At 42.5% G+C, this 27,096-nt stretch overlaps 1 protein-coding gene across 4 annotated transcripts in view; it reads right to left on the bottom strand.

Annotated features, from left to right (window-relative positions):
* The window catches only part of KMT2A (lysine methyltransferase 2A), an 83,480-nt gene that overhangs the window by 48,182 nt on the left and 8,202 nt on the right, over nt 1–27,096 (bottom strand). For 3 of the 4 annotated variants that reach the window (XM_042906953.1, XM_042906955.1, XM_042906954.1), the window contains exons 2-4: nt 7,187–7,256; nt 1,834–4,487; nt 90–267 (exon numbers count right to left, since the gene is read on the bottom strand). In XM_042906953.1, coding sequence (XP_042762887.1) covers nt 90–267; nt 1,834–4,487; nt 7,187–7,256 — 2,902 coding nt within the window. The remainder of the gene's footprint in view (nt 1–89; nt 268–1,833; nt 4,488–7,186; nt 7,257–27,096) is intronic. The other variant, XM_042906956.1, reaches the window with a different exon arrangement.

Below are 27,096 nucleotides of genomic sequence, written 5' to 3'. Positions count from 1 at the left end.
CTACGAAGAGCCTACTAGGCGTCCCCAGAATGATCAGCAAACAAATCAAATGTCTGCTTAGACTCTGAGGCCGGCATTCCCTGACCTACCGTCATTCCCCATGGAAGACAAAATCTTTTCTCGTTCTTCCCATGGTAAGGCACTCAGGGTGGGCATGTCATCAGGAAACACAGCTCGTTTTCGGCCAAGGGCAACAGCAGCTCTTCTGCAGACATGTTTAATGCGGGGTCCTCGCACAGAGGTCTCTGATGAATCACTCTCTTGACCCTGAATAAGAGGCAAGTCAAAACAAACAACAGCAACCACACATGTTGAAAATGTAATTAACTGAAGCCAAGGTAGACTCGTTTTGCTTATTACAATCTAAAATCAACACATACAACCCTAGTTATTCCCAGCTGATAAGCCATGACAATCTGCAGAAACCGACTACTTCTGTATCCTAAAACTGGCAGCAAAAAAAGGGGGTGCGGCTTTAAAAAACAAAAAGCCAAAAAACCCCAGAAACTAGGGATGCCTGGGTGGCTCAGTTGGTTAAGCGTCCGACTCTTGATTCCAGCTCAGGTCATGATCTCAGTTTGTGAGATCGAGCCGAGTCAGGCTCTGAGCTGACAGCACAGAGTCTGCTTGGAAGTCCCTCTCTCTCCTCTCTCTCTGCCCCTCCCCTGCTCATGCTTTCTCTCTCTCTCAAAAATGAATAAATAAACTTAAAAAAAAAAATGAACTAAGTTTTTATTCCCGATTATACTACTGCTTTAAAGTTCCCATCAAAATTCAAGCTGCCAATCTATATTATCAAAAAGTTTGGTCTGCAGTTAACAAGGCTTATCCAATCACAGACTATTTCTTCTATTTCCCTGATCAACAGAGGGGTAGGGGGAACAACTTACAAATGTACGGATACAAGGCCACAGCTCTAAACAGAAACGTCTCGCACTTTAAAGAGCCACTGCTCCTATCACTAGGAGGCTAACCAAAAACCACCCCACACGGTGTCAGAAACAAATCCCATCGTGTTCCCGCTAGAACTCTCAACTGATGAAATTGCTAAATGTCAATATGGCCCTTGGCTGAGTAACATGAATAAACCTAAGTGTGTGGCCGTCTAAATCTAACTTGGTGGGTTGGCATGAATATGGACCTACTACATGGCAATTTTAAAAAAGAACCTGAAGATCGGTGGGTTTTCTCTGAAAAGGCTGGTGCCTGAGCTCACTTTGTGAAAAAAATAGTAAGACGTAAAAAATTAATAATGCTGTTCTCTGTAAAATTTGTTTGTCATCATCTTAACTAACTGAATCCTACAGCGCTCAGGCTAAGCGCTTCTCATTTGTATTCCACAAACGCCCTATTATCTGTGGCGCTAATCACTCAGTACTCAGAGGAAGAGAATCCCCCCACCCCCGTTTTCTGTAGTAAACAATAGCAAAACAATTTGAGTACAAAAACGCACCTTCAAAATTAAGTCACAGATTCCATTACACCAAACCCATTAAGCACAAACAAGTCAGCATTCTGTCAAGTGGCCCCAAACTGCCTTTCAGTCTTAATTCACCACCTTCCTGTGTGTCCCAGTCCAGCGATCCGCCGCTGTTGCCGTTCCTCTTCGTACTTCTGCCTCTCTACCCACACAGTGCCCTCTGTTTAGAATGTTCTCCCCTCTCATCTCCCACCTATCAAAATCCTACCAGTCCTTGAAGGACCGGTGCGAGTGCCCCCACCTCCTCTGCCCTTCTCCTGATTCCCGTAACTAGACGTCACGGAAACCCTTCGCCTAAAACTTGCTCATAGAAGGAGCTGTTGACTTTTAACAGGCAAGATGGAAAAGAGTACCTGTGCTTTGGGCTGGTCAGTTTGTTTAAGACTCTTACTCTTCTCAATCTTGCAGAGCTGGGCTTTGGCCTTTTTTAGGAGGCTGGCAACCCTCTTGTCCGTCATTGGAAGCTTGTCTGCCTGAGCCAACATGGAGCCTATGGAGGAAGTGGAATGTTTAACAGTGCTAGATGAAGGAGTGGAAAGGCAGAGGGTTTTCTCCTTCTCCAGGGATGGGGCAGTTGGGCCGAGGTCCAAGTTGTTTTTTTCCAGATTTCCTCTCCCCTTCTTTAGAAGTATTTTGGTTTTGACAGCTGTTGTGTCCCCAAGAGTCACGGAGGCCATATCAGTCCCAGAATCAAGCGACGAAGACTTCTTCCGCCCTGTTGCTTTTTTGGCGGAAGATGAAGTGGCAGCATCTTCACCAACGGCCTTCTCTTTGGAAACCCTACTCACAGGATACAATGCAGAACTACTCTGAATCTCTGATCCCTTTTTCCTTTTCTCTTTCCTCGACTCCCGCTTATTCTCTTTTTCTCTCTCCCGGTCTCGCTCTCTACTCTTGTCCTTCTCCACGCTCTTGTCAGCATCTCGATCTTTGGACAGCTCCTCAGGGGCCTTGTCTTTATTTCTCCCTCTCTCAGTCTGAGAGCCTGGGGTAAACCAAGGGAAGAGAGGAGAGGGGCTGCTGGATGAAAACGGCTCTGCCGGAGCACTAGCCTGCTTCCTTGGTCTCTGGCTTTTCTCCGCAGACTCCCCAGACTGAGTCAGGGAATGAGAAGGAAAAGTAAAAGTTGGGTTTAAGGCACTAGTGGCAAGAGGACTAACAGATATGCTTAACGAGGAAGAGACAGAAGACGGCGGGGTGAGAGGTGACAGCTCAGCAGTGCTAAGCCTTCCGCTTCTTGTCCTCATGGAGTGAGAAGGAGATCTTGGTTCAGATCGAATGGGACTAAAGACTTTCCTCTTCCTTTTTCTGTTGGACACTCCTGAAGAAGACGTTCCAGCAGAAGTCCGATTACTAGGCAAGGTTACAGACTCAAATATTCTAGAGTGAGCCTCGCTTGGAGTAAATCTGGGAGCTCTCAGAAGAGGGCTCCTTTTGTGCATATCGAACCTTGTTCCGGAGTGGAGCGGTGAAAACAATCGGGCTGAAGCAGCAGTACCAGATGGAGAGAAACCCGACGCGAAGCCAACGTCCTCAGGAGTCAGCGGAGGGGGTCGGAAATTATCAAATATGGGTTTGCGAATAAGACCTTCTTTGGCATACTTTGCTGAGGAAAAGTACTGTGGCTCTGACCTAGAATGCTTTAAAGAGGTCCACCTAAACGTCGGTTCTCGCAAGATCGACTTTCGCTTCCCTTGCATGGGAGCGGCAGAAGCAGGCAAAAATGGTGATGCTAAGGGGATGGTGGGAGGCATGAGCCAAGGTGTGTGGTCAGAGATGCTGGAGGCCGGCTGCAGCGGCGGGGGTGGGGTGAGCAGGGGCGGAGGCGGAGAGGAGGAGGGCTGCTGCTGGGGGGCACTTTGCAGGGTGGACAGTTTTTTCGTTGCTCTCGACCCGAAACTCCTCTCGGACACGGAATACCTTCTGCTCCTCCTGTCGTTGCCGTCGTTTTCTGGGGACTGGGAAATAGGCAGTGGGGTGTGAACTTCGGGGGTATCGCTCCGCTCTTCAGGAAGTACCTGGATCTCCTCCGAGGCCTGAGAATCTGTGGAGGTATCGACGCTGGGGCTACTGGATCGGGAGGAGTCCGAAGACATTTGAGAGGAGTGCTGAGAAGCCGCGCTTGATTTTTCAGAAGACCCACAGGACGTGGCACTGAATCTGCTGTTCGGGGTAGACTCGAGTCGGGCAATTTTAATTGGAGGGTCATAATCCTCATCCTCTATGAACCGCCGAGGGGTTTTAATGATGCGCGAGGAGATGGCACTGACGACAGGCATAATGAACTGCCGGATGTTCTTGACCTGTGTCTTCACCTTTCTGCCTTGCAGCTGGGCCGCTTCTTTCTCGATTTTCTTCTGAGCCCCCTTTTTCGCCCTCTGCAAGAGCTGCTTAGCAATTGTCGCATCTGTCCTTTTAGAAGAAGGAATAATCCTAACCGGCTTAATCCTTCGAGGGCTTTGTCTGACTACTGTCTTATCTTCTTTTGTGAGTGGAGGTGTTCCTTCCTTGTCCTTCCGGACCTTCTGGGGCTTTTCCAGTTCAGAGTTAATGAGGAGGCCGGAAGGGGTCTTTATCCTTTCTGTGGATGGAGGCCTTCCTCGCCGTCGGACAATCTGTACCCCCTTCCTTCCTATTTGAAGCTTCCCTGTCTTAAACTTAGACTTGAGAGGAGAGAGTTTACCTGCTCTTAATTTTTTAATCTTTGTGGCTTGCTGAAACGTAGCAGAAGGTGTCCGTTTAATCTTTTTCAAGCTATCTTCTTTGCTTCCCTTTGGTAGCTCTGAAATGTCCTTTCCGTGTGTTATTTTGATTTTTACTCCAGGGAAGGTGGGGGGTCTTCCTCTCTTCTTTTCTATGCTTTTAGAATCTTTCTTCTTGATCTTATCTCCAGATTTGGTCTCCGATTTATTTAGAGGGGAAAACACAGACGGGTCTGAGAGGAGAGCCGAATTCCGGTCAGAGCCACTTCTGGGTCTCCCGCGAGGCTTTCGAGGGCTAGTTTTAACTGTGTATAAAAATTAAACAATGGAGAGCATATATTTAGCTTTGTAGTTCAGGTCGCTACTAAGCTGAATACACTTTTAGCACAAGTCATTTTGCACGGACCTCTAGCTGGGTCTAGTGAGTCAATAAAACACCTTAATTGGGTTTAGTTTCCTTCCAACAAAAACTTGCCTCAAAGAAACCAAGTCAATAACATTCCACCTAGAACATTTGACAGAAAAACTAAGATAATGATAAGAGATTTTGATTAATATGCGAAACGAATTTTCCTACAACTTCAGGTGAGCAAGGAGGTTTTTTTTTAATTAAAAAAAAAAAAAAAAAGGTTTAAAAAAAAAGCTGCCACCTTTTCCGTGTCCTAGCCTCTAAGATTAATATTTGAGAACATGTTTGTAGAAAGTCATCCCATCTTTTCAGCGAAATTTTTGCTTTAATAAATTTGAACAAGGAGCTCTTCAATCAATAGCGTAACTTCTGTAGGGAAAACACCTGGGCAGCTCGGCTTCCTACATTTGCAATCTGTTTTGTCAAAGTAAACTAAGAAAGCTTCACTAGATAGAAAAATATTCATTCTGGAGACATCAGAATAAGATCACTGAACTCAGCGGCATGTGAACTAATGAGTGAAGGAAGATGATGATGTGTCCATTAATCTATTCCCCTACTTACAGGTTCTTGAAGTAGTTAGTCCCAAGTGACAAAAAAGATTTAACTCTAGTTGATGTCAAAAACAAATCAACGAATTCATAAATCAGACTTCTTCTATTCTAACTAAAAGGAATTTGCCAATTTATAAATCAGCTCAATTTGCCACTTATCAAGAGACGTGAGAAAACAAGGCTGTTTTCGAAAATTCTTTGTTTATACCTATATTTTCTAAATGTATTAAGAGTTTCCTGGTCTATCACATCTTCTCCTCCCTCGTGACTTTCCAATGTTTTATATGACAACATTCTTCTGAAACGAAAATTTCCCCTAACAGGCAGCAAAAGAGATTCAGGCCAGTATGATGAGCATTTGAGACTACAGGACCCACTTTCTAACAGAACAGAAATCAACAAAGGTCTCACTGCTGGGCTTTCTAAATATAAATGCTTTTTCTCACCAATTAACTTGCAACTTCCTTTTTTAATACATTAAGAATTCACAAATCCATTCTCCATATATACTAATTACAACAAAAGTAATGGACTAGGAGACAACAAGAAAAAGACGTTTTCATTTCTTAAATAATGAAGTATATTCAGATGGCTTAAAACAAAAACAAGACAATATTCAGGGTAGACTGATAGCCAAGTGCGGGGGGGGGGGGGGGACCATTAAGAAATGGTTGTGAATTCACAAAATAAACTTCTACCCAGAAGTTTATCACAAGATTCCTTATCATCATGGTAGACTTAAACCTGGCCACTCATAGGGCTTTGTTGATTCTGAAAACCTCTTCTAACCACTTTTAAAAAGAATTTTTTTAAATGAACACGTGAAAAACCAGAACAGAGAGAAGCTCGGCCCTGTTGCTGATTTCCACAAAACTCAACACACACGAAGGAGTCCTAAGTCGGTTATGAGCAACTGCGTCGTGTATTTTCTGGACCTCATTTTGTCATCTACAGAGGAAGGGTTCGACCAGATGGTCTCTAAAATCATGTTCCTATAGGAAGTTTTAAGATTTCATCGCAACTCAAGGAGAACGTGGCTATGGTGTAAGTAGCACAGATCTCGTGATACTGCTGGGTAACTCCTCCCAGCTGGGATGGCAATACTACCACCATTTGGGAAAAAAGAAACTGTCAACTTACGCGTTTGAAACAAATTACGACACACATACGGTGAGTCTTAGATGAAACTCAAATGCTAACTAACATACGTGACAAACTAAGTCAGTGTCAAAGAGCAAAACCACCTAAGAACATCACATTTAACTAGACTGTCTCCCAAATCAGAGCAAAGAAAACCAAACGAGAAGTCAGAATGGCAGCACAGATGGGGAATGTTTTTTTCATCAAAAGACTCATAGCCTTCTCCTATACAGAATGGAATTCTGCAAGCCATTACATGTTATTTCCACCGAGGATTGTCTCTCAGGAAACTGCCATAAGTCTAGAATTTCAAGACATTCTAGATATTTTCTTGGCGAGAACAGTGACAAATATTGCTTATAAATGGAAACTTATTTATGGAAAAATAAAAATGATACCCCCATATCATTTTTATTTTATTTTAATACAGCCTTTGAAGGATCACATAAAATAGTTTCATACAGTGCTAATATTTTGTTTTTATTTCTTTGACAACAGTAGACCAAATTTCATCTGTAAAAAAATAGCCAGATTATTCCCGCAGCTGCATCTACTACCGTTATCATTCAAAACACAAGAATCTGAGGATGCTCATTCAGGGTTACCTTCAATGCAACTCCCTGGTTTTTCAGTCATTCCATGGAAATCAACCCTCCCAGCCTCCCATGCCTCAAGTGGTTCCCACAGGGAAGCATAATAAAGAATAAGGCAGAAGCGGCCTGACAAAGAGCCCCGTAAAGAGGTCTAGTTCATAAGCCATCTCCTACTCAGTGTGAGGGAAAGGCAAGGATGCACAAAGAAAACCCCGGTATTTAAGATCATCCTTTAAATGCAAAGAAGGCAAGGGGAAGCCACGGTCTTTTTCATAAACAAAAGGCACCGAGCACTTAACTGGCCATACCTGAAGGAGACCTTGTGGGACTTCGTACTCGGACTTCTTCATCTGAGCCAAAACCTAAGAACTGCTCATCCTACAACAAAGGAAAATTATTTTAAAATCAGAAACAAAAACATGGGTGTGAACATATCCCAAAGAAATGCCCAGAGGAGACACAAATGAATTTGGAAAATCAGACTCTATATATTAATCATTATCATTTATATGGATAATATAAAATAACTGATATTGAAATAAATGGACCCAGTCATACAGCTTCATTACAGACAAATAGGAGCTGTGTAGTATTTGAACAATGCATTGAAATGTCATCTTTGGTGCATAGTACACAGGGGATAGTCCTAAATTTCAAACTGTAGATACAGCCCAAAACAATTAAAGAACGACTTTAATTCAAGTAAGCAAATCAGTTCAATGGCAGAAATACACAGCCCCAATAAAACAAACAAATCTTTTCAACAAGTAGTTAAGTCTACGCACACATAAAGAATAACATAAACAATACCATAATCGCTTGTCTACTAAATATTAATAGAAGAGACTGAAATTGCCATAATTGTCAGTTCCTTAACTCAGGAATTGACATTTAGATGTGATTTCTATACATTTGAGATCCAAAGATTCTCAACATGCATTTTATGGCATCGTTTGAAAATGCCCTGTGATAAGAGACTTAATGGTGGGCAGCAGCATTTGTGAAAGGGATCATGAATTGACCGCATACAGGATGAAATGCATTCAAGAATAACTTAGGGAAGCATCTTATTCTCAGTTACTCCTGGGAAAGGCAAAAGGCAAAAACTTCCCTTACCTCTAATTTTCAACCTGCCCTTTCAAAAAAATCCTTAAGGATTTAACTTATTTCGGACGAGTTCTCAAGAAAGGTGGTCTATTTAAACAAACTGATGAACAGAAATTCACTGACTCAGAAACTGAGTTCTTTCCAGAGGAGAGACGAGAGAGAGAATTTCAGATTCCCGAAACAAAATCCACAAAAAACAAGAATAAAATAAAGATCGAAAGACAGATTTTCTTGAACCTCCAATGTATACTGATAAGCCAAGCCCCAAGCTATGTTCCAACAATTAAAGCCCCCAGATTTTCCTCTCAAGAGCAAAGACCACATGCATATGGACAACATCTGGATTTTCTGCAAAGTTGCTTCCCCAGTTAGTTTAAGGCTACAGTCAGGTGCTAATCTGTTTAACCACTTATTCACCAGGAAGCTATGAAAAGATACATACAACCTTTTAGACAAATTAGCAGGTTCAGCTCTTAAATCTGAATGCTTTGAGTAGCACAATGTTTGGGTCCGAGGCTTTGCACACGACATAACTGAGAAACGGTTCTTAGAATCTAAGTTGCTTGTTCTGGTGTTGTTAACATTATTCACGCATTTAACTATTTAAGAAAAACCTGAAATTGTCCTCTTCAAAGAGATTTGTCTGAAAGGCACTGTAACTCCAAGAACGTGTAAAACCCAAATTTAAAAAGTACGAGGGGCGCCTGGGTGGCTCAGTCGGTTAAGCGGCTGACTTCGGCTCAGGTCATGATCTTGCGGTCCGTGAGTTCGAGCCCCGCGTCGGGCTCTGTGCTGACAGCTCAGAGCCTGGAGCCTATTTCGGATTCTGTGTCTCCCTCTCTCTGACCCTCCCCCGTTCATGTTCTGTCTCTCTCTGTCTCAAAAATAAATAAACGTTAAAAAAAAAAAAATTAAAAAAAAAAAAAAAATAAAAAGTACGAAGTAGGCCTGCTTTTTACAGTATCTTCTCTCATCATTAAAGTTTTCATCGTGAATATCATTTGTGAGTGAGAATAAATCTACCTCTTCATCTCTTTTTAAGATTTTATTTTTAAGTCATCTCTCCACCGAACGTGGGGCTCAAACTCACGACCCAGAAATCAAGAGTCTCACGCTCTACCTCTACCGACTACACCAGCCAGGGGCCCCCATACTGTTAATTTTTTTTTTTTAAGTTTATTTATTTATTTTGAGAGAGACAGAGACAGAGCGAGCTAGGGAGGGGCAAAGAGAGGGAGAATTCCAAGGAGACCTGAACCTACAAAACTGTGAGAGCATGACCTGAGCCAAAAGTAAGAAAATTAAAAATTAAGAGTCAGACGCTCAACCGACTGGGCCACCCAAGTGCCCCCCGTTAATTTTTTAAGTGTACTTTTGGCTAGAAAAAGGACATTTAAAATAGTTAATCCTAAAATGTACCTTGAGGAAAAAAAAAAAAAAAAAAAAAAGCAGACAAATAAAACAGCCCAGGGTAAGCGGCCTCAAATGCTGTAAAAAATTTTTAAAAATAAAAAACAAAAAAATAAATGAACGACAGTACCTTAGAATTTTAGAAGGGGGCCAGCCCAATCTCTCATGTGAGCACATGACACGACTGAGGAGCACGAAGGACTTGACCGAGGACTTGGTTCTCACACTTGCAGGCTATATATTAGACAAGTCTCTTACTACTTTTGTATTTCGATTTAATTTTACTGAAGTGTTGTAAGGAGTAAACGAAATAATTTATGTCAATTATGTAATTTATGTAAAAGCACTCAGAAAACTGTAAGGCGACATCCATACCCTACTTCTTGATGTGGTTTCAGAAACTGAAGTTCTGAGGGGCCAAATGACTTGCCCAAGATCATGCATGTAGTTACAAAGACTTCCTATCAAAATAGTGACAATTTAAAATGATAAATATTTCAAGGAACCAAGTAAATCATCTCCAGCTATTCTTTCAACTACTATGAAAGTTAACTCTTTTCAGATCTTTAAAGTTTGACTTTACTCATTCTTTTCCTGCATCATCCTCATGGAACAAACACGTGGATCTAGACACGTCACAGACACCTGGAGATTTCCGAACACTTCGCCAGGGGACAACGATGCTAAATGCCTGAATTTTATGCTCCCAGTGTGGCCGTGAGAGAGTTCTAGCAACTGTGCACATAATAAACTATGGGGTGAAGTACTCAACAGGTGAGGTAATGAAAGATTATGAATCTTGAAAATTAGAAGAGCTCCACACTGCTCTGTTCACCATCAGCGATCTTAGTGGGTCACTTTTCTCTATTTCAAACTTTTCACAAAACGTAACTACAAACTCCTAATCACAGTGGGCTCCAAAACAGAGTACTACTGAGCTAGCGAGTGGTAACTGAACTGCCAGTGTCTACATTTCGCAAGTACTTTCCAACGTGACAGAAAGCGTTAACTCTTTCCTTGTGATCTTGTAGTTGGAATGAGAAAAGAATGAGTAGTCGAAAAAAGGCTACACTTCTACCCAAGAACTTTCTTTTCACTTGAAATCTAGGTTGACTTCTGCAAACCTGCTTAAAAAAAATAACTACCCATTGTTTAAATAATCCCGACAGTTAAGCCAAAAACAAAAGCCATCATTGTTATGTTAAAGAGCCCTAGCCTTCTGACTCTGAACTTCCAATTCCAAGAGCTCTAAAAAAAAAAAAAAAAAAAATGGAGAGACGCCAAGCCGAGAAAGCGCTGGGAGAGAATTACTACAGGAGGGTGCTCAACGCAAGCCCTTCCTGCCTCCCTCTCATCTTGCTCCCATCACACCCTTTAACACGTGGGGTTCCTGGAAGATGTAGCCAGCAAGGTAACAGTGCTGGCTTCCCAAGGATTCAGACTTGTCCAAAAAACCAAAAGGCTAAGGCAAAATGACTACACACGCACACAAAAGACGACAAAAGGAGCTGCAATTAACTCCACGTTTGGCACCGTGGCATCATAAGCCCGGACAGTCCTGAGAGAGGCGACAGGAGACACCGTGCTACATACACATGGTCAAGTATTCCTGGGAACGGGGCCCAAATGGCCATTCATCACACATACTTCTCCTTTCAATATGGCTTTCCCTGATGAGCACAGCCTTCCAAGACAGAGTCCAGGCAAGAGTCATCAAACCGATGCCTTCTGAACAGTGATGTCCTTGGGAGACCAGACTGCCAAGATTTTAACACTTTCTTTTCTCCAAACATAGAAACACACCTGCCAAGTAAAATACTGTGATATCATATTTAGCTTCCAGTGATTAAGAATGCAATGGGGCTGTCTAATGTCACTTCCTAAATGAAACCTAATGGCAAAAATAGTTAACGGTGTAGAATGTCTGTATTACCCATACCCCTAACTCGAAGGTAACCAGTTATTTGAGAACTTCCAGCGTACCTTTACCAGGTATACCTTTACTAAATTCCACTTAACTCATAAATGTCTTGACATTTGACGGTTTTTATTTTTTTATTTTTTATTATTTACAACATTTTTTTTTAATGTTTATTTATTTTTGAGAGAGAGACAGAGTGTGAGCCAGGGAGGGGCAGAGAGAGAGGGAGACACAGAATCGGAAGCGGGCTCCAGGCTCTGAGCTGTCAGCACAGAGCCTGACCCGGGGCTCGAACCCACGAACCGTGAGATCATGACCTGAGCCGAAGTCGGACGCTCAACCGACTGAGCCACCCAGGCGCCCCTGACGGCTTTTATTTTAATGAAAGAATTTTAAAGCTTTTGTGTCTGGTTTTATTTGTAAGCGCTAGAGCAGTAAGAATATTTTTTCTCCATACGAGAACCTAAGTGAACCCAAAGTAAGTATTCAGATAACAATGTTTATATATAAAATATAATGAAGACATTTGAGAAACATATATGAAATTCTGTGTCTCAAGGAATTGTGTACTACCAAGCCAACTTTTCAAACAAAGTATTATTTCTTTTACCTATTCATTCATTCAAAAACCGTCTATACGCCTGCCATTTTATATGCTATCTGCTCTAGATGCAAAGATAATTAAGACACGATTCCTGATCCCATGAAGTATCTAAAGGCAGACAGGCAGGTTCACAATGTCACTCTTGCTTTCAAAAACCAATGCCAGGGAAGGATAAAATACCATGAAAATCATATTCTGGAAGAAAAGTTGGCTTACATCTTGGAATAGTTCATTCTTCCTCTTATATATTAGTATTTGGTTCATAGAGAAATATTCAACAAATTTCAAAATCCTTCCAAAAGACAGCAATATATATCTCCATCCCTCAGTACTGTAACCAGGCACCACTCCAGCATTAGCGATCAGAGTTTAGGTAATCGACCTAAACCATCCGCAGTGATTAGAGGTGACACAGTTCCCAGGAACACCAGTGATCTGATAAACTTTCAACTGGTCGACCTCAACGCCTTTCCTCCCCACCCTCAACTAAATAAAATACATCGATTTTTGGTTCCTCTCTTAGATTCTTCCCAATTTACCATTGTCAGGGCAAAATACTCACCTGGAGTTCACCTCCCCAGGCTAAGGTGGAGGTTCCAAAGCTACTTTGAAAACTTCTCCATTAAATAAACGAGCTCAACCTCTTCTAGCCTCAGATGACTAAGGTCTAGGATGAGTCTGCTCACACCCTTCTTTTCTAGCAAGAGACTCCTCCTCCCTTCAGATCACAATTTGAATTAAGTGGTAGGTTTCTCAGACATGCCCCTTGGCAATAGTATCTTCTCATTGGGCCTTCAAAATTTTAGTCTCAAGAGTCTGAATAATCAAACTTTTTCAACTACAAAGGTTCATCATTGAATCAACTGAAGATTAACATCAATAACCACAGACAGCATCAAAAATCACCCCAATACCATAACTGTTCCAAATTCTTTGAAATTTGAAGCTTCTGACTGTTGATATCATCATATATTGGCTTCACCATATGAGGAGGCCACAGGAGGACTAAGACAATTAAGAAGAACAACTCAAGAAGGTGAAGACACATACAAGAAGCGTACGGTGTATTTCAGTTCTAGTTAAAAAAGAGTAACACTTGGGGCACCTGGGTGGCTCAGTTGGTTGAGCGTCCGACTTTGGCTCAGGTCATGATCTCGCTCGTGGGTTGGAGCCCCAAGTTGGGCTCTGTGCTGACGGCTCAGAGCCTGGAGCCTGTTTCCGATTCTGTGTCTCCCTCTCTCTCTGCCCCTCCCCCGTTCATGCTCTGTCTCTCTCTGTCCCAAAAATAAAATAAAAAACGTTGAAAAAAAAAAAAAAAAAAAAAAAAAAAAAAAGAGTAACACTTGGGGCACCTGGGTGGCTCAGTTGGTTGAGCGTCCGACTTTGGCTCAGGTCATGATCTCGCTCGTGGGTTGGAGCCCCAAGTTGGGCTCTGTGCTGACGGCTCAGAGCCTGGAGCCTGCTTCAGATTCTGTGTCTCCCTCTCTCTCTGCCCCGCCCCTGCTCACACTCTGTCTCTCTCAAAATAAATAAACATTAAAAAAATTTAACGGTAACACTTAACACTGTTCCTTTAGGAGTTTATTCCAGTGAGCTGCCGCTTCTGCTGGGATATTTCCCTCTGTGTCTCCTGCTACAAGCTCTAAAACACCAAAGTCCTGATGTGGCATTTTAAAGACAGGTATACATAATCACTAGTATTTAATTAGCATAAGGGATTTTTAAAAAATGTTCCCTGTTTGTTTTCTTTTCTAGCGTGTTCACTCTTTGAGGATAAGGACAGTGTACTTATTCATTTTTGTATTTTTTCTGTATCTGGCACAAACTTGGCACTCCATAAATGTAAAATGAAAATAAAAGAAACACAATTGTTTATAAAACACTGAGTAGCTACTGTGGTAGTAGCACTGTAATAGAACATACTGGTGGAATCCAAAGAATTAAACAATATGATTCTTCCTTTTAAAAATGCATAGGGAGAGGGGCACCAGGGTGGCTTAGTCGGTTAAGCATCTGACCTTGGCTCAGGCCATGATCTCATGGTTCATGGAGTTCGAGCTCCCCAGTGGGCTCTCTGCTGTCAGGGTGGAGCCCGGATCCTCCCTCCCTCTCTCTCTCTGCCCCGCCCCCACTCATGCTTGCTCTCTTTTCAAAAATAAACTTAAAAAAAGAAAAAAAAGAATGCATAGGGAGGGATGCCTGGGTGGCTCAGTTGGTTAAGCATCCGACTCTTGGTTTCTGCTCAGGTTATGATCTCACAGTTCAGGAGTTCCGCCCTGCGTCAGGCTCTCTATTGACAGCTGTAGAGCCTCCTTGGGATTCTCTGCCCCTCCCCCGCTTTCTCTCTCAAAATAAATAAACATTAGAAAAACAAAGAAAGAATGCATAGGGAGAATGTCCTCAAGCTAGCAGGACAGAGGAAAGCAATTCATTCATCTATTCAACCATTCATTCACTTAAATATGTGAGCCCCTTTCTGGGTTAAGGGATGAAGACAGCTCATATATTTCCTTTTTTTTTTTTAAGAATTTCTTAAAGTTTATTTATTTTGAGAGAGAGTGCAAATGAGGAAAGAGCAGAGAGAGACAGAGGTAGAGAGAGAGAATCCCAAGAAGGCTCTGCACCACCAGTGCAGAGCCTGACTTGGGGCTTGAACCCACGAACCGTGAGATTATGACCATGACCTGAGCCGAAGTCAGAGGCTTAACCAACTGAGCCACCCAGGTGCCCCCCTTATTTTTTTTTAATTTTATTGATTTTGAGACAGAGACAGTGTGAGTGGCAGAGGGATAGAAAGAGGGAGACAGAAAATCCCAAGCAGGCTCTGTGCTGCCAGCACAGAGCCGGATGCAGGGCTCGAACCCACAAAATCGTGAGATCATGACCTGAGCCAAAGCCAAGAAAGAGTTGGACACTTAACTGAGCCACTCAGGAACCCTGAAGACAGCTCATAAAGATAAAAAACAGCTTCTGCTTTCCAGGACCTGCTAGCCTGTTAAGAATAGATGATTAAATTAATGGAATACAAGTGTGTTGCCTGCTAATGGAAAGAATATGGAAGCACAAGAGAAAGACGAACCCAATCAAGGAGAAAGAGTCAGGAAAGGCATTACAGAAAGGATGAAAACTTTTGAAGGATGAGAAGTCAGGGTCAGGGAGAGATATTGCAGGCAGAGAGAAGAGTACATACAAAGCCACAGAAGTACAAAAGACCATGGCATGGAATGAAATTACAAATAGTTTAGAATGGCTGAGGGGGCCCTAGCTGATGTGCGAAAGGGGGGTCAGATATTGAACGGGAGAAAAAGGCATAGGCAGATCTCAAAAGGTGTTAAATGACTTCATGAGTTTGAAGTTTATCTTCAGGGAAGTGCAGACCTCATCCTGAAGGCTATAACTGATCAGTGATGCTTTCAGGCAGCAGAGAAGTATGAATCAGATTGATATTTTCAAAAGATCACTATGACAGCTGTGGGTACGTAGAGACTGCCTTTAAAACCATAGGCAGGAGAAACAGCTATAAAATGACCGCAGCAGCACTGGGGGTTGAAGGAAAAGGACAGATTCCGCAGACAGGAGGCAAAATGGACAAAGTTTTGATATGAAGGGTTAAGGAAATGGAAAGAATCAGTAAAGACTGGCGAGTGTTTGGCTTGGGTTGATTAGTTTGTGGTGATATTTACCAAGATTGGGAATACAAGGAAGAAGAAAGGTTTACAGAGGTGGGAAGGGAGATCACTTCAGACATTTGAATTTGAAATGTCCATCCAAGTTGTAAGATAGGATAATGATCTGGAGAAAGCACAACTGAGTCCACGAATAAATATATTTATTTTCACAGAATATATTTATAAATTCTGAACCTTTATGTATAAATGGAATCACCCAAAGAGAGAACACCAAAGAGAAGAGGAGGGGCAAAGGCAGATGTCTACAGAATACCCACACTTAACACAAAGGTGAAAGGGAAGCCAAGGAAGGAGATGGAGATGGAAGGGCCAAGAGGAAGGTCATGCGTGGAAAGGTACACAACAGTCAAGGGAAGGAATACATAGCAAGGGATGGTCAAGTGGAAGTTGGGGAAGGACTGAAACTTGTACAGTAGGGTAACAAAACTGGGAGGGCATCTCTAACCTTAGCACAGCTGACTTGAATGCAGCGTTAGAGGTAGGAGGAAACGAACCGCAAAGGGCAGAGGTGTGATTAGAAAGTGACAAAATGGGGGGGGGGGGGGAACATGGCTTGGCTCACAGTTCGTGAGTTCAAGCCCCGCATCGGGCTCTGTGCTGACAGCTCAAGGCCTGGAGCCTGCTTCAGACTCTGTCTCCCTCTCTCTCTCTCTGCCCTCCCCAGCTTGCACTCTGTCTCTCTCTCAAAAAGAAGTAAAACATTTTTAAAAAAAAGTGACAAAATGGAAATGAGTACAGACTAGTTGAGAGATAGGGAAAGACTAGCTTGGGAGGAATTTTTTTTTTTTAATTTTGTTTTTAATGTTTATTTTTGAGAGAAAGAGAGCATGAGGGGCAGAGAGAGAGAGGAAGACAGAATCTGAAGCAGGCTCCGCGCTGTCAGCACAGAGTCTGACGTGGGGCTCAAACCCACAAACAGTGAGGTCATGATCTGAGCTGAAGTCGGACACTCAACCCATTGGGCCACCCAGGAGCCCCTGGAGGATTAGTTCTTGAGTGGAATATGTTTAGATGCCAAAGGGGAACACAGCAGCAGAAAAGATGCTGAAAATCCTCAAAAGCAAAGCGGTAATAAACGGAAAAGGCACTGGGAGAAGGAGGCATCAGCACTGGGAGGGAACGAATACAAAGCACAAGGGATGGAAATTCTCTTCTTCTAGGAAAGGGGTTAAGCAAGGATTTAGCTGCAAAAAAGTTTATGGGCAGGAGTAAGGAGAGAAACTTCTCTGAGACGACAGGCAAAAATTGGTTTATATGGGGATCTGTCAGATGAGAAACACGACAGATTTCTCCAGCTTTCAAAGAGGCTCAGAACCTACAGCAGTTTTGAAGAACACAGCTCTGAGGCACATAAATCATGGACAATGGCTAATTAAGAATAAATGGGAGGGCAGAATAATGGAGAAAAAAACCAGATGCAGGAATTAGTAGAAACTGATTTGGTTGCAAAGGGGTAGCCACAGCAGGGCCAAGATAAAAGACAAATGAAGTAACAGAACCTTGTTAAATCTGGGATGGTATGGTCAAAGCTGGTCCAATAAGCAGCAGGGAGCTACCTACCATCGGTTCTCAAATGCAGAAAAGCCGGGGCTCTGTTTGAAGTTTACCCTGGAAGCGCACGCGCACACACACACACACACACACACACACACACAGAATAGGACAGAGACTGAATAAATAGAGACCAGATAGCAGTCTACAGCCACGATTTAAATATGCTTGGCATTCATTCACTCAGCAAGTATTTACTGAGAACTGCCAGGCACTGTATGAGACTCTAAAGATAAACTGACAAAATTCCTGCCCCATGAGGCTACGATCTGGTGGAGACAGAAAATAAACACACAACAAATAAATAAAGAGACAAAGGCAATAGGATGATGGGAGTTCACTGTGGGGGTTATTTCCTGGGGTCAGGAAAGGCTGCTCTAAAGTGATGCTTCACCAAGGGTTGGCAAACTATGGGTCACTTGCTAAATCTGGTCTGCCACCTGTTTTTGTTCAGTCCATGAGCTAAGAATGGTTTTTAATATTTTTAAATGGTTGAAAAGAAATCAAAGAAGAATATTTTGGGAGCACCTGGGTAGCTCAGTTGGTTAAGCCTATGACTCTTGATTTCGGCTCAGGTCATGATCTCTCTGTTCATGAGTTCAAGCCCTGCGTCGGGCTCTGGGCAGTCAGTGAGGAGCCTGCTTGGGATTCTCTTTCTCCCTTCCCCTTCCTGCTCTCGTTTTCCCTCCCTCAAAATAAATAAAAATAATCATTAAAAAATAAAAAAGGAATATTTTGTACACATGAAAATTATATGGAATTCAAATTTCAGTGTACATAAATAAAGTTTTATTGGAACACGGCCATGCTCATTCATTTTTTTTATTTTTACGCTACGGCAGCAGAAGTGAGTGTTAAACAACAGAGACCATCTGGCCCTTTGCAGAAGAAAACTTGCTGAACCCTGGTTTAGCCCTAAATGATGAGAAAAAGACAGACATACAAACTAGGTAGAGGGGCACCTGGGTGGCTCAGTCGGTTAAACGTCCTGCTTGGGCTCAGGTCATGATCCCATGGTTCATGAGTTCGAGCCCCACATTGGGCTCTCTGCTGTCAGCACAGAGCCTGCTATCTGGGTCCTCTGTCCCCCTCGCTCTCTCTCTCTCTGCCCCATCCCCGCTCACACCGTCTCTCTCTCTCTCAAAAATAAACGTAAAAAATGGTTTTTAATAAAATAAAAGATCTAGGCAGGGCAGTATTCTTGCTTTATAGGAAGTGCAAAGCCCCAGAGACAGCAATAAGCACGCATGTGTGGTAGACGAAAAAGCCAGCATGGCTCTGCAGCAGAATGAGTGAGAATGAGAAGAGATGGTACCAGAGTAGCAGAGTTGACAAGAGGCCAGAGCCTGTGTGGCTTGGATGGCCCCAACAGGGCACCTGGACTTATTCTAGCAGTGGGGGGGGATGAACGGTGAGGGGAGAGTCACTGGCAGGTTTAAAGACAGGGAATAATAAGACTTGACTAATTTACACTTGGAGCACATAGTTGCTGTGTGAAGAACGACTTCAGTGAGATAAGCACACAAGCAAGGAGACGTGCCTGGCTGGCTCAGTATGTGGTGCCTGTGACTCTTAATTTCAGGGTCGTGAGTTCAAGCCCCACATTGTGTGTAGAGATTACTTAATAATGAAATCTTTTTTTAAAAAAAGGTTGGGGGGAGAAAAGGCAAGCAAGGAGACGACAGAGTAGTCCAGCCAAAAGATTATAAGAAGTCTGGGGTTTGGGTGGCAGAATTGAGGAAAAGTGGGATTTAGGGCATTTTGGAGGTCATACAGAAAGAATGTGCTGATGGGTGATTTGGGATATGAATAAGAGAGAGAAATCCAAGGTACCTTTTTAGTTTTAGGCCTGAGTTATTCCAAAACACAGAAAAGGACAAAACTGAGACTTTTTGGCTGTGTTAAGTGTAAGATATCTATTACACCCCCAAGGGCTTCAATGCACACCTGTCTTCTTGCCTGGTAGTAATGGAGGCCACCTTGGAGGATGGTGGAGAAGATTAGGTAACACAATCCACGTCAAGTACTCAGAATACTGCCTGGCCCATAATAAACATTCAATAAATGCTAACTACTTCTATTATTATTATTATCCAAATGGAAATGCCAAATAACCCTGGGACTCCAAGAAGTAGTAAGAATAAGAGACAAAGATTTAATAGTCCTTGGGCATGTAGACGAGGCCTGGAAGAGAGGGTGTAGACAGAGAAGGTAGCCAAAGTTTGCCCCCTGGATGACCCCAACATTCAGGAAAGTTAAGCAGAGGAGGGAAGCCATACGGGATACTGTAAACAACCAGTGAGTTAAGAAAAGGGCAGGTGAGGGTGCCTGGGTGGCTAAGTCCGTTAAACGTCCGACTTCGGCTCAGGTCATGATCTGGAGGTTCACGAGTTCGAGCCTGGTGTCGGGCTCTGTGCTGACAGCTCCGAGCCTTGAACCTGCTTTGGATTCTGTGTCTCCCTCTCTCTCTCTCTCTGCCCGTCCCCTTGCTCATGCTCTGTCTCTCTCAAAAATAAATAAACATTAAAAAAAAAAAAAAAAAAAAAAAAGAGGTGAGTGCAGTGTTACAGAATCCAAGAAAAGTGTTTCAAGAAGGGAGTGGTCAGCCAATTCAATACCGCCCAGAGGTTTAACAGGATGAGGACCAAGAATTATCTATTCAATCTGGCAAGAGTGGGCTCCTTGAGGACTGGATAAGAGCTATTTCAGTAGAAGCATGGGGAGAAGAGCCCAGCTGCAGTGGCTGAGGAGGAGGGAGAGGTGAGGAAGTGCAGACTGCAATGACACACAGCACCTTCAAGGAGTTTTGCTGTAAGAGGGAACAGAGAATGGGGTAGTTGCTGGAGGAGGCATGTGGGGGTCAAGGGTTTGTTTGTTTGTTTTTTTAATAAGGATTATATTAAGACAGTTAGGGGCGCCGGGCTGGCTCAGTCACTAGAGCACGCGACTCTCCATCTTGGCATCGTTAAGTTGGAGCCTCATGTTGGGCATAGAATTTACTTAAAACAAATAAATAAATAAGATCTTAAAAAAGAGAGAGAGAGAGAGAGAGAGTTTTATATGCTTTGAGACCAGTCCAGATAGAGGTGAGAAAAACTGCCAATGCAGACACAACCCTGAGTAGAAAAGAGGGATGGAATCCGGAGTGCAAGAACAGAGTGGTACTTTGTAGAAGGTGCCAGAGGATGTGGTAGTACTTAAGTTCCCTTTTACCAGGAAGGGAAAAACAATTAAAGACCTTGAGACTATGTAAAATACCTCAATCCATATATTACACTTGGCATAGCTGATTCAAGAATCAGTAGATCAGTAAACGAAGACTACTACTCAAACTGCTCCCACGAACAATTCTGTTAATATTAGTTTTGGGAGTTTCAACCTTCAAATGGCCAATTTCCAAAGTTAACCTTACAAAGTATTATAACTTTAGTACTTACACTCATGCGATATTTTAAGCAGAGCTCCATAAAAAGAGGTCAGATAACAAGTTCCATGGGAGAAGAGACTTGTTCAATGCTAATGCCAACACTTGGTCATCTGTCTGGTACATAAAAGAGGTTTTTTGAAAAATGAATTAGAGGGGCGCGTCTGGGTGGCTCAGTCAGTTAAGTGTCCAACTCCTGATTTCAGCTCAGGTCATGATCTCACAGTTTGTGAGTTCGAGCCCCACATCGGGCTCCACACTGACCACTGACGGTTGGGAGCCTATTTGGGATCACCCTCCCCCCCCACCACTCTCTCCTCTCTCAGCCTCTCCTTCTCCGCCCCACTCGTGCTCTCTCTCTCTCTCAAAAATAAACAAATAAGATTTTCCAATCTCTCCATTTCTTACTGTGTAGAGTGCTACATTTCATTTATGAATACCATTTAGGGGGAAGATGAGCCTCTTGGCGAGTACTTTTTCATCATTTATAATAGAAGAAAATATAGTGACATCTGTAACTCATTTCCAAAAACTGGAATGTGGCAATAATGCTGGTTGATTCTACAAGAAGGGAGAAGTATAGTATACTCAGGCATAGTCAAGACATTAACAGACAAACCTCCTAAGCCAAGATGGTTTCTGAAATCCAGCTAGTCAAGAAGTGTGCGCAGTTATTGAACTAATATCATAGTCTTGTCAACAGATTGGCAGAGGTATGGCCAAAGCCAAATTCTCTCTGGTTACTGGTACATTAAAGAGAAGAGTGGTTATTTTCATATACAACAGACAGGAAGAGACAAACTGTTTTAAGTATGATCTCTGCCTGATGTTGAGAAATGTTAACGTAAGAAAGTCACCTAGGATTGAAGAGTGTAAAGCCAACTCTTCTTCAATAACAGTAGTCGGTGAAATTTTCACCCACAGAAGAAGGAAATTCAGTTTTCAAATATTTAATCAATTCTACCTAGCAACTGTCACCTACGTAAGAAATATTACCCACTTTGTAATTAGAGAAAGAAGTAGCACCCCTGGGGCACCTAGGTGGCTGTCAGTTGCTTGACTGTCCGACTCCTGATTTCAGCTCAGGTCATGGTCTCGCAGTTCTTGAGTCTGAACCCTGCGTCAGGCTCCATGCTGACAGCGTGGATGGAGCCTGCTTGGGATTCTCCCTTTCTCTCTTTCTGCCCTTCCTTCCCCCTCGCGCACTCTCTCTCCAAATAAATAAACTTAAAACAAAAGAAGTGGCACCCTTCATCCTCATTCCATGTCAACAAGAGCAAGAAGCAAAGATGCTCAAAACAGCCAAGCAAATGAGCAGGTGAACTCCACCCATCCTGCTTCAGAAAGAGGTACTCATAAAGTGGCTCACTGGTCTAAGGAAAGGAAAGGAAAGGAAAGGAAAGGAAAGGAAAGGAAAGGAAAAGAAAGGAAAGGAAAGGAAAGGGGAGGGGAGGGGAGGGGAGGGGAGGGAAGGGAAGGAAAGGAGAGGAGAAAAAGAGAAGAAAAGAAACACAGCAAATGAACACACTACATCAGATAGTAAGCTAGACAGATTCTTGGCAATGTCCCACATGATTTTGCAGGATCTTAAAAAACCAAGCCAAAACTGATCAAGAAAGGTATACTTCCAGACTCCTAGGTTCCAAGTCTGAAGCAGAAGAAATAAATAAGCCTGATATACTGTAGAAATGAAGTTAATCATCATCATTCACAGGGTTTCTTCTTCTCTAAAAGGAAAGTACCACAACATGACCAGATCCCTCTGAATAGGCTAGAAAAATTAAGCAAACAAACACCAACATTGTTTTCAGAGATGGTTCTTTTTATTCCAAGAGGTTTGGGTCCCCCATATGCCAACTTTAAGTAGTTAACTTCATTCTGAGTTATACGCTCATTCAATTACAAGTTTCTACCATAAAACTGCAGCTTTTTTCTTCCAGCTTGTTGGTCATATCTTGGTACAAAAGTCAGGGTGCATCCTTCCTTCTGGGAAGATAGACGCACTGTTGAATGACCAATAGCAACTACAGTAACACGAGGTTTTCACTTCCTTCTCTCTGAAGGTAAACAGGGTTTATCATTCGGTAAAGTCAGTTTTCTGAAGGAGCAACATGAAGTTAGATGTCAAAAGTGTCAACATTCTCCTTGGCAAAACCACAAAGCCACCGAGTCAGCCAACATCATTTTGACCTAATATTTTTCAGGAATTAATGTTCCATATAGGAGCTGGGAAGTTTCGTGTTCTTCGTATCTTGAAAAACCAACTGACTCTCCTCTGACTACCACATCATATTTGGAAGTTTGCCATCACATTCTGAGAAGCCTACATTCTGTGGCATTAACCTATTCAAAAAAAAAAAAAAAAAAAAAAGTCCCCGGTATTTTTTTTTATTATTACTCCACCTCTAGAGTCTCTCAAGTAGAATAAAGAATCATGAGAATTATTCTTTGCGTTCATAATCGCTTGCTTTCTGAATTTATACCTGTAGGACTAGCAATGAAAAGTTCCAGAAAAAGTAAGAATCTCTTATATTTCCAATTCCCAGAGTTTCTTAAGTGACACCTGATCTTACAGTTAGGGAGTCCAAAGTGCCCTCACTTTGCCACCTTGCAGAATTCCTGCAAGAAGCCAGCTACGTCTTTGACCTCCAGTCATTTACTGAGACTGTCTGGTTAAGAGTAGACAGCATTTACTATATGCAACTTAGAAACCTCATTATATGTATATGACCTTAAATAAATCTCGTGACCACTTCACCTAAAAGAAGGAATTTATATACAATTCCAGGACTAAATTCAAAGTCCTAAAGCTTCAGTAAAACAATGAACATTTTGGAACTAAGAATTGGGAGGAAAAAGAGCTGGCGTAAATATCGGCTCTGCCCAGACTCTTGTAATCTATATGAATAATCCCAATTCACAGTTTTCACTCTGACTGTACAGGAAATGCTTTCTGCAACCCAACATATCTAAAAAGGTTTCATTCTGAGTGATGCAAGCCCTCCACGCAGCCTCAAAAACCAAGGGTCAGAAGCCTTTGTAATCCTCATTCGCATGAAGCAAACTTGTATTAGACAGGGAAGGATTTACAAAGCACTCGTTAGAATAGGCCCACAAGCAGTGGAAACCTTACCAAGGGCTATTCTGCAGCACATCTCTTGAAACTACAACTGAAAACGGACATAAAAGCTACAAACACTTGTTTCCTATATTGAGACCGCACCTACTGTTTTCCCCAGTTTCTCTGGATGTTAAGATATCTCTCTTAGCTCCATTTACTGAAGTCTTATTCGCCTATAAAACCACTATAACATCATTGCATAAAGACATTTCTCTGGAGCTGACTACTGAAAGTTAATTATTGCCACAAATTGACGATTCAAGCCAAATACTCAGGGAGCCAGTAGGGCCCCAGGACCCCTGGGGGAACATTAAGAAGTCTAAAACATGATCCATGCTTTATTTATTTATTTAGATCCTCTAAGATCTGAATAAAAATACACTTATTGATTCACAGAATGAGAAGGTAGCTTGAGAGGTCATCTTATACATATACAGGCAGGACCGTACTTTAAAAATTCACCTCCACAGAAGATCATAAAGCTATTCTGGTTATCTTTTTCATCGTCACTATAGTGACAAACGTCATTAGTAATGAGTTCTTTACGTATCTACCCTTTGCTTCAGTTTAAACCTATTTTTCTCTTACTCTAGTATCCACTGACTTGGAAAAGAACTGGTTACCATTCCTAATAATAGACCCTTTCGTGACTTTTGAAGTTATTAAGTTGCCTCTTAACCTTTCATTCTCCCAACCTTTCCTCACAGGACTGACTTCCAATCATATAATCATCTTTTGAGTCTCCTCAGAACCGCCTCCAACGTCTCCTCATCCCCTTTAAGTTGAGGAACCTAGAAACGGAAACAACACTCAAGTGAGGGGATGGTCAGCACTGGCATTATCTATACAAAAGATGACGGCATCATGTCAGGATAGCTCAACATCACTTGTAAAGCCCCACCTGGTACTTTTTTTTTTTTTTTTAATTTTTTTTGATGTTTATTTTTGAAGGAGAGAGAGGGACAGAGCATGAGGGGGGAGGGGAAGAGAGAGGGAGACACAGAATCCGAAGCAGGCTCCAGGCTCTGAGCTGTCAGCACAGAGCCCGACGTGGGGCTCGAACCCATAAACCACGAGATCACGACCTGAGCCGAAGTCGGACGCTCAACCGACTGAGCCACCCAGGCACCCCCCCACCTGGTACTTTTACAGAAATGATCTTCGATGGCTCTTCAACGTTCCTCTGCCACACTTAAGTTAGCTTCCTATTTTGAAAAAATTACTCACAATTATCCTGCTTATTAATAAGTCTTGTACAATGTAATAGCTTATGTCATACTGTCCTGGCAAAGTATTCCTAAAAGTTGTGTGTGTACCAAATTTTCAATTCAACAGACATTCACTGACCACCTTCTATATGGAAAGTCACCACGATAAACAATACAAAACCTAATCGGTGACTTGGAAATGGTCAAGTCTTAAGCAAATCACAGTCTAGCGGGCGAAAGACGGACACAATCAAAAGTATTTACAACATAAAGCAACCTGGAGTAAATTCTTTAAGGGTGGTATTAAGTACAGTAAGAAAAGAGGAAAGGAGAAGTTGACTTTCCACTAGTAGTGACATTTGTCAAAGCTTCTTGGAAGAGGTGGGATCCGGGGATCTGAGCCGTGAAAGAAAAATAAGCCAGAGGCAGGGCAAGATGGGAAAGACTTTAAGGCAAAAGAGAAGCGTTAGCAAAGGTATAAAGGCAAGTGCAGACAGACCACAGAGAACATCTCAAGATGGTCGAAGCATAGAAGTGAGAATGTGTGTTTCGGGAGATAATGTTGAAAACGTAGAAATGTAGGCCATAAAGGACTGAGAATTTTAAATCTTATTTTATATTCAGCGAGGAGGCAAAGGGTTTTAGGAATAAAGTGACATAATCAGATGTATATTTAAGAAAACCACTGGCAACGCTGCCTATAGTGAAAAGGAAGGCAGGGAGACCAGCTACGAGATTATGGTAATAATCCACGCAAAGGTAATGGAAATGTAAAGTAGGATGGTAAAAACAGAACGGCGGGGACAGATTAAGGAAACGCCGCAACAGTATCACGGACAAGCCTCACGAAACTAACTGGACGGGGTACGGAGAGCAAAGAGGTGACGCCAGCAACAGAGGGAGCACGACTGAGCCTTCCGATGGACACAGGTTTAGATGTGAATTCTAGCTCTGTTGCTTCCTCGCCATATGACTTCGGGAAACCATTTAGCTTGTCTGTGCTTCAGTTTCTCCAGCTGTAGACGATGGGGTGTACTCGGTATTTCAGCAAACCTTTTTTTTTTGTTGTTAATTTTTTTTAATGTGTTTATTTATTTTTGAAGGGGAGAGAGAGAGAGACAGAGCATGAACGGGGGACGGGCAGAGAGAGAGGGAGACACAGAATTCCAAGCAGGCTCCAGGCTCCGCACTGTCGGCACAGAGCCCGACACGGGGCTCGAACCCACAACCGTGGGATCGTGACCTGAGCCGGAGGCGGAGGCTCAACCGACTGAGCCGCCCAGGCGCCCCCTCAGCAAACCTTTTTTTAAGACATAAGGAGTACTGTATGCTTCCTCCTTAAGCATACTACCCTCTACTAGTTATTCTTAAACTTTAATCTGGTTCTGATTATTCTACTCGTGATTATTTTGTATTTCTCAAGCTAAGTTCCAAGCCCCAGTATGGTAACCTACAACTCAGCATTTATTCTATAATTAAATTATTAATCGCGTTGATCTCTGTAGACCAACACTTAATTCTCCCCACGCTGAAACTTGAGAGCAAATGTCAACGAGTTACCAAGTATAGACGAATGGAGCTGAACCTGGGGACCCTGAAGAGCCTCAGAATCATGGCAGGGGATACCCAAGTACTTATAGTCATTCATAAAAAGGTAAAGAACACTAGTTACAGGGACAAAAAGTAGCAACTCCCACAAAGGTGCCTTGGCCTGATAACTATGCAACTCACCGAGGCACTGAATTCCTCAGTATCCCACCTGCCTATTTACTGTCTTGTTCTTTCTCCTCCCTTTTTTGCCTTATCTCTAATTATGGGCTACTTGGACACCGACGGTACCCACTGTTGCCAAGATGTGTGTGGCTGGCCTTCAATCTGGTTACACCTAGCTTGTTAATGAACTTGACACGGGGACCCAAATCAAGAACATTCTAAAATCAAGATTATACAGCCCTCAAATAGGTATGTATGTGCACACATATACACGCAGACATCAGAGTAATAAAACCCAGTTATCTCGGCAGAAAAAAAAAAAGATGACAGCCCTCATGGACTTTCGTGGACTTTGAGTCCTAATAATAATTAGGGATTTCTATGTGCCAGGCAAATTGCTGAGTACTTTGCATGCATAATTTCAATTAAGCCTCACAATAATTTTAAGAAGCTTGATTACTGCTAATTTA

This window comes from Panthera leo, chromosome D1 (assembly GCF_018350215.1).
Source record: "Panthera leo isolate Ple1 chromosome D1, P.leo_Ple1_pat1.1, whole genome shotgun sequence".
Taxonomy (NCBI): Eukaryota; Metazoa; Chordata; class Mammalia; order Carnivora; family Felidae; genus Panthera; species Panthera leo.
Note: the sequence above shows the minus strand (reverse complement) of the source record. Positions and strands in the feature narration are given on the sequence as shown.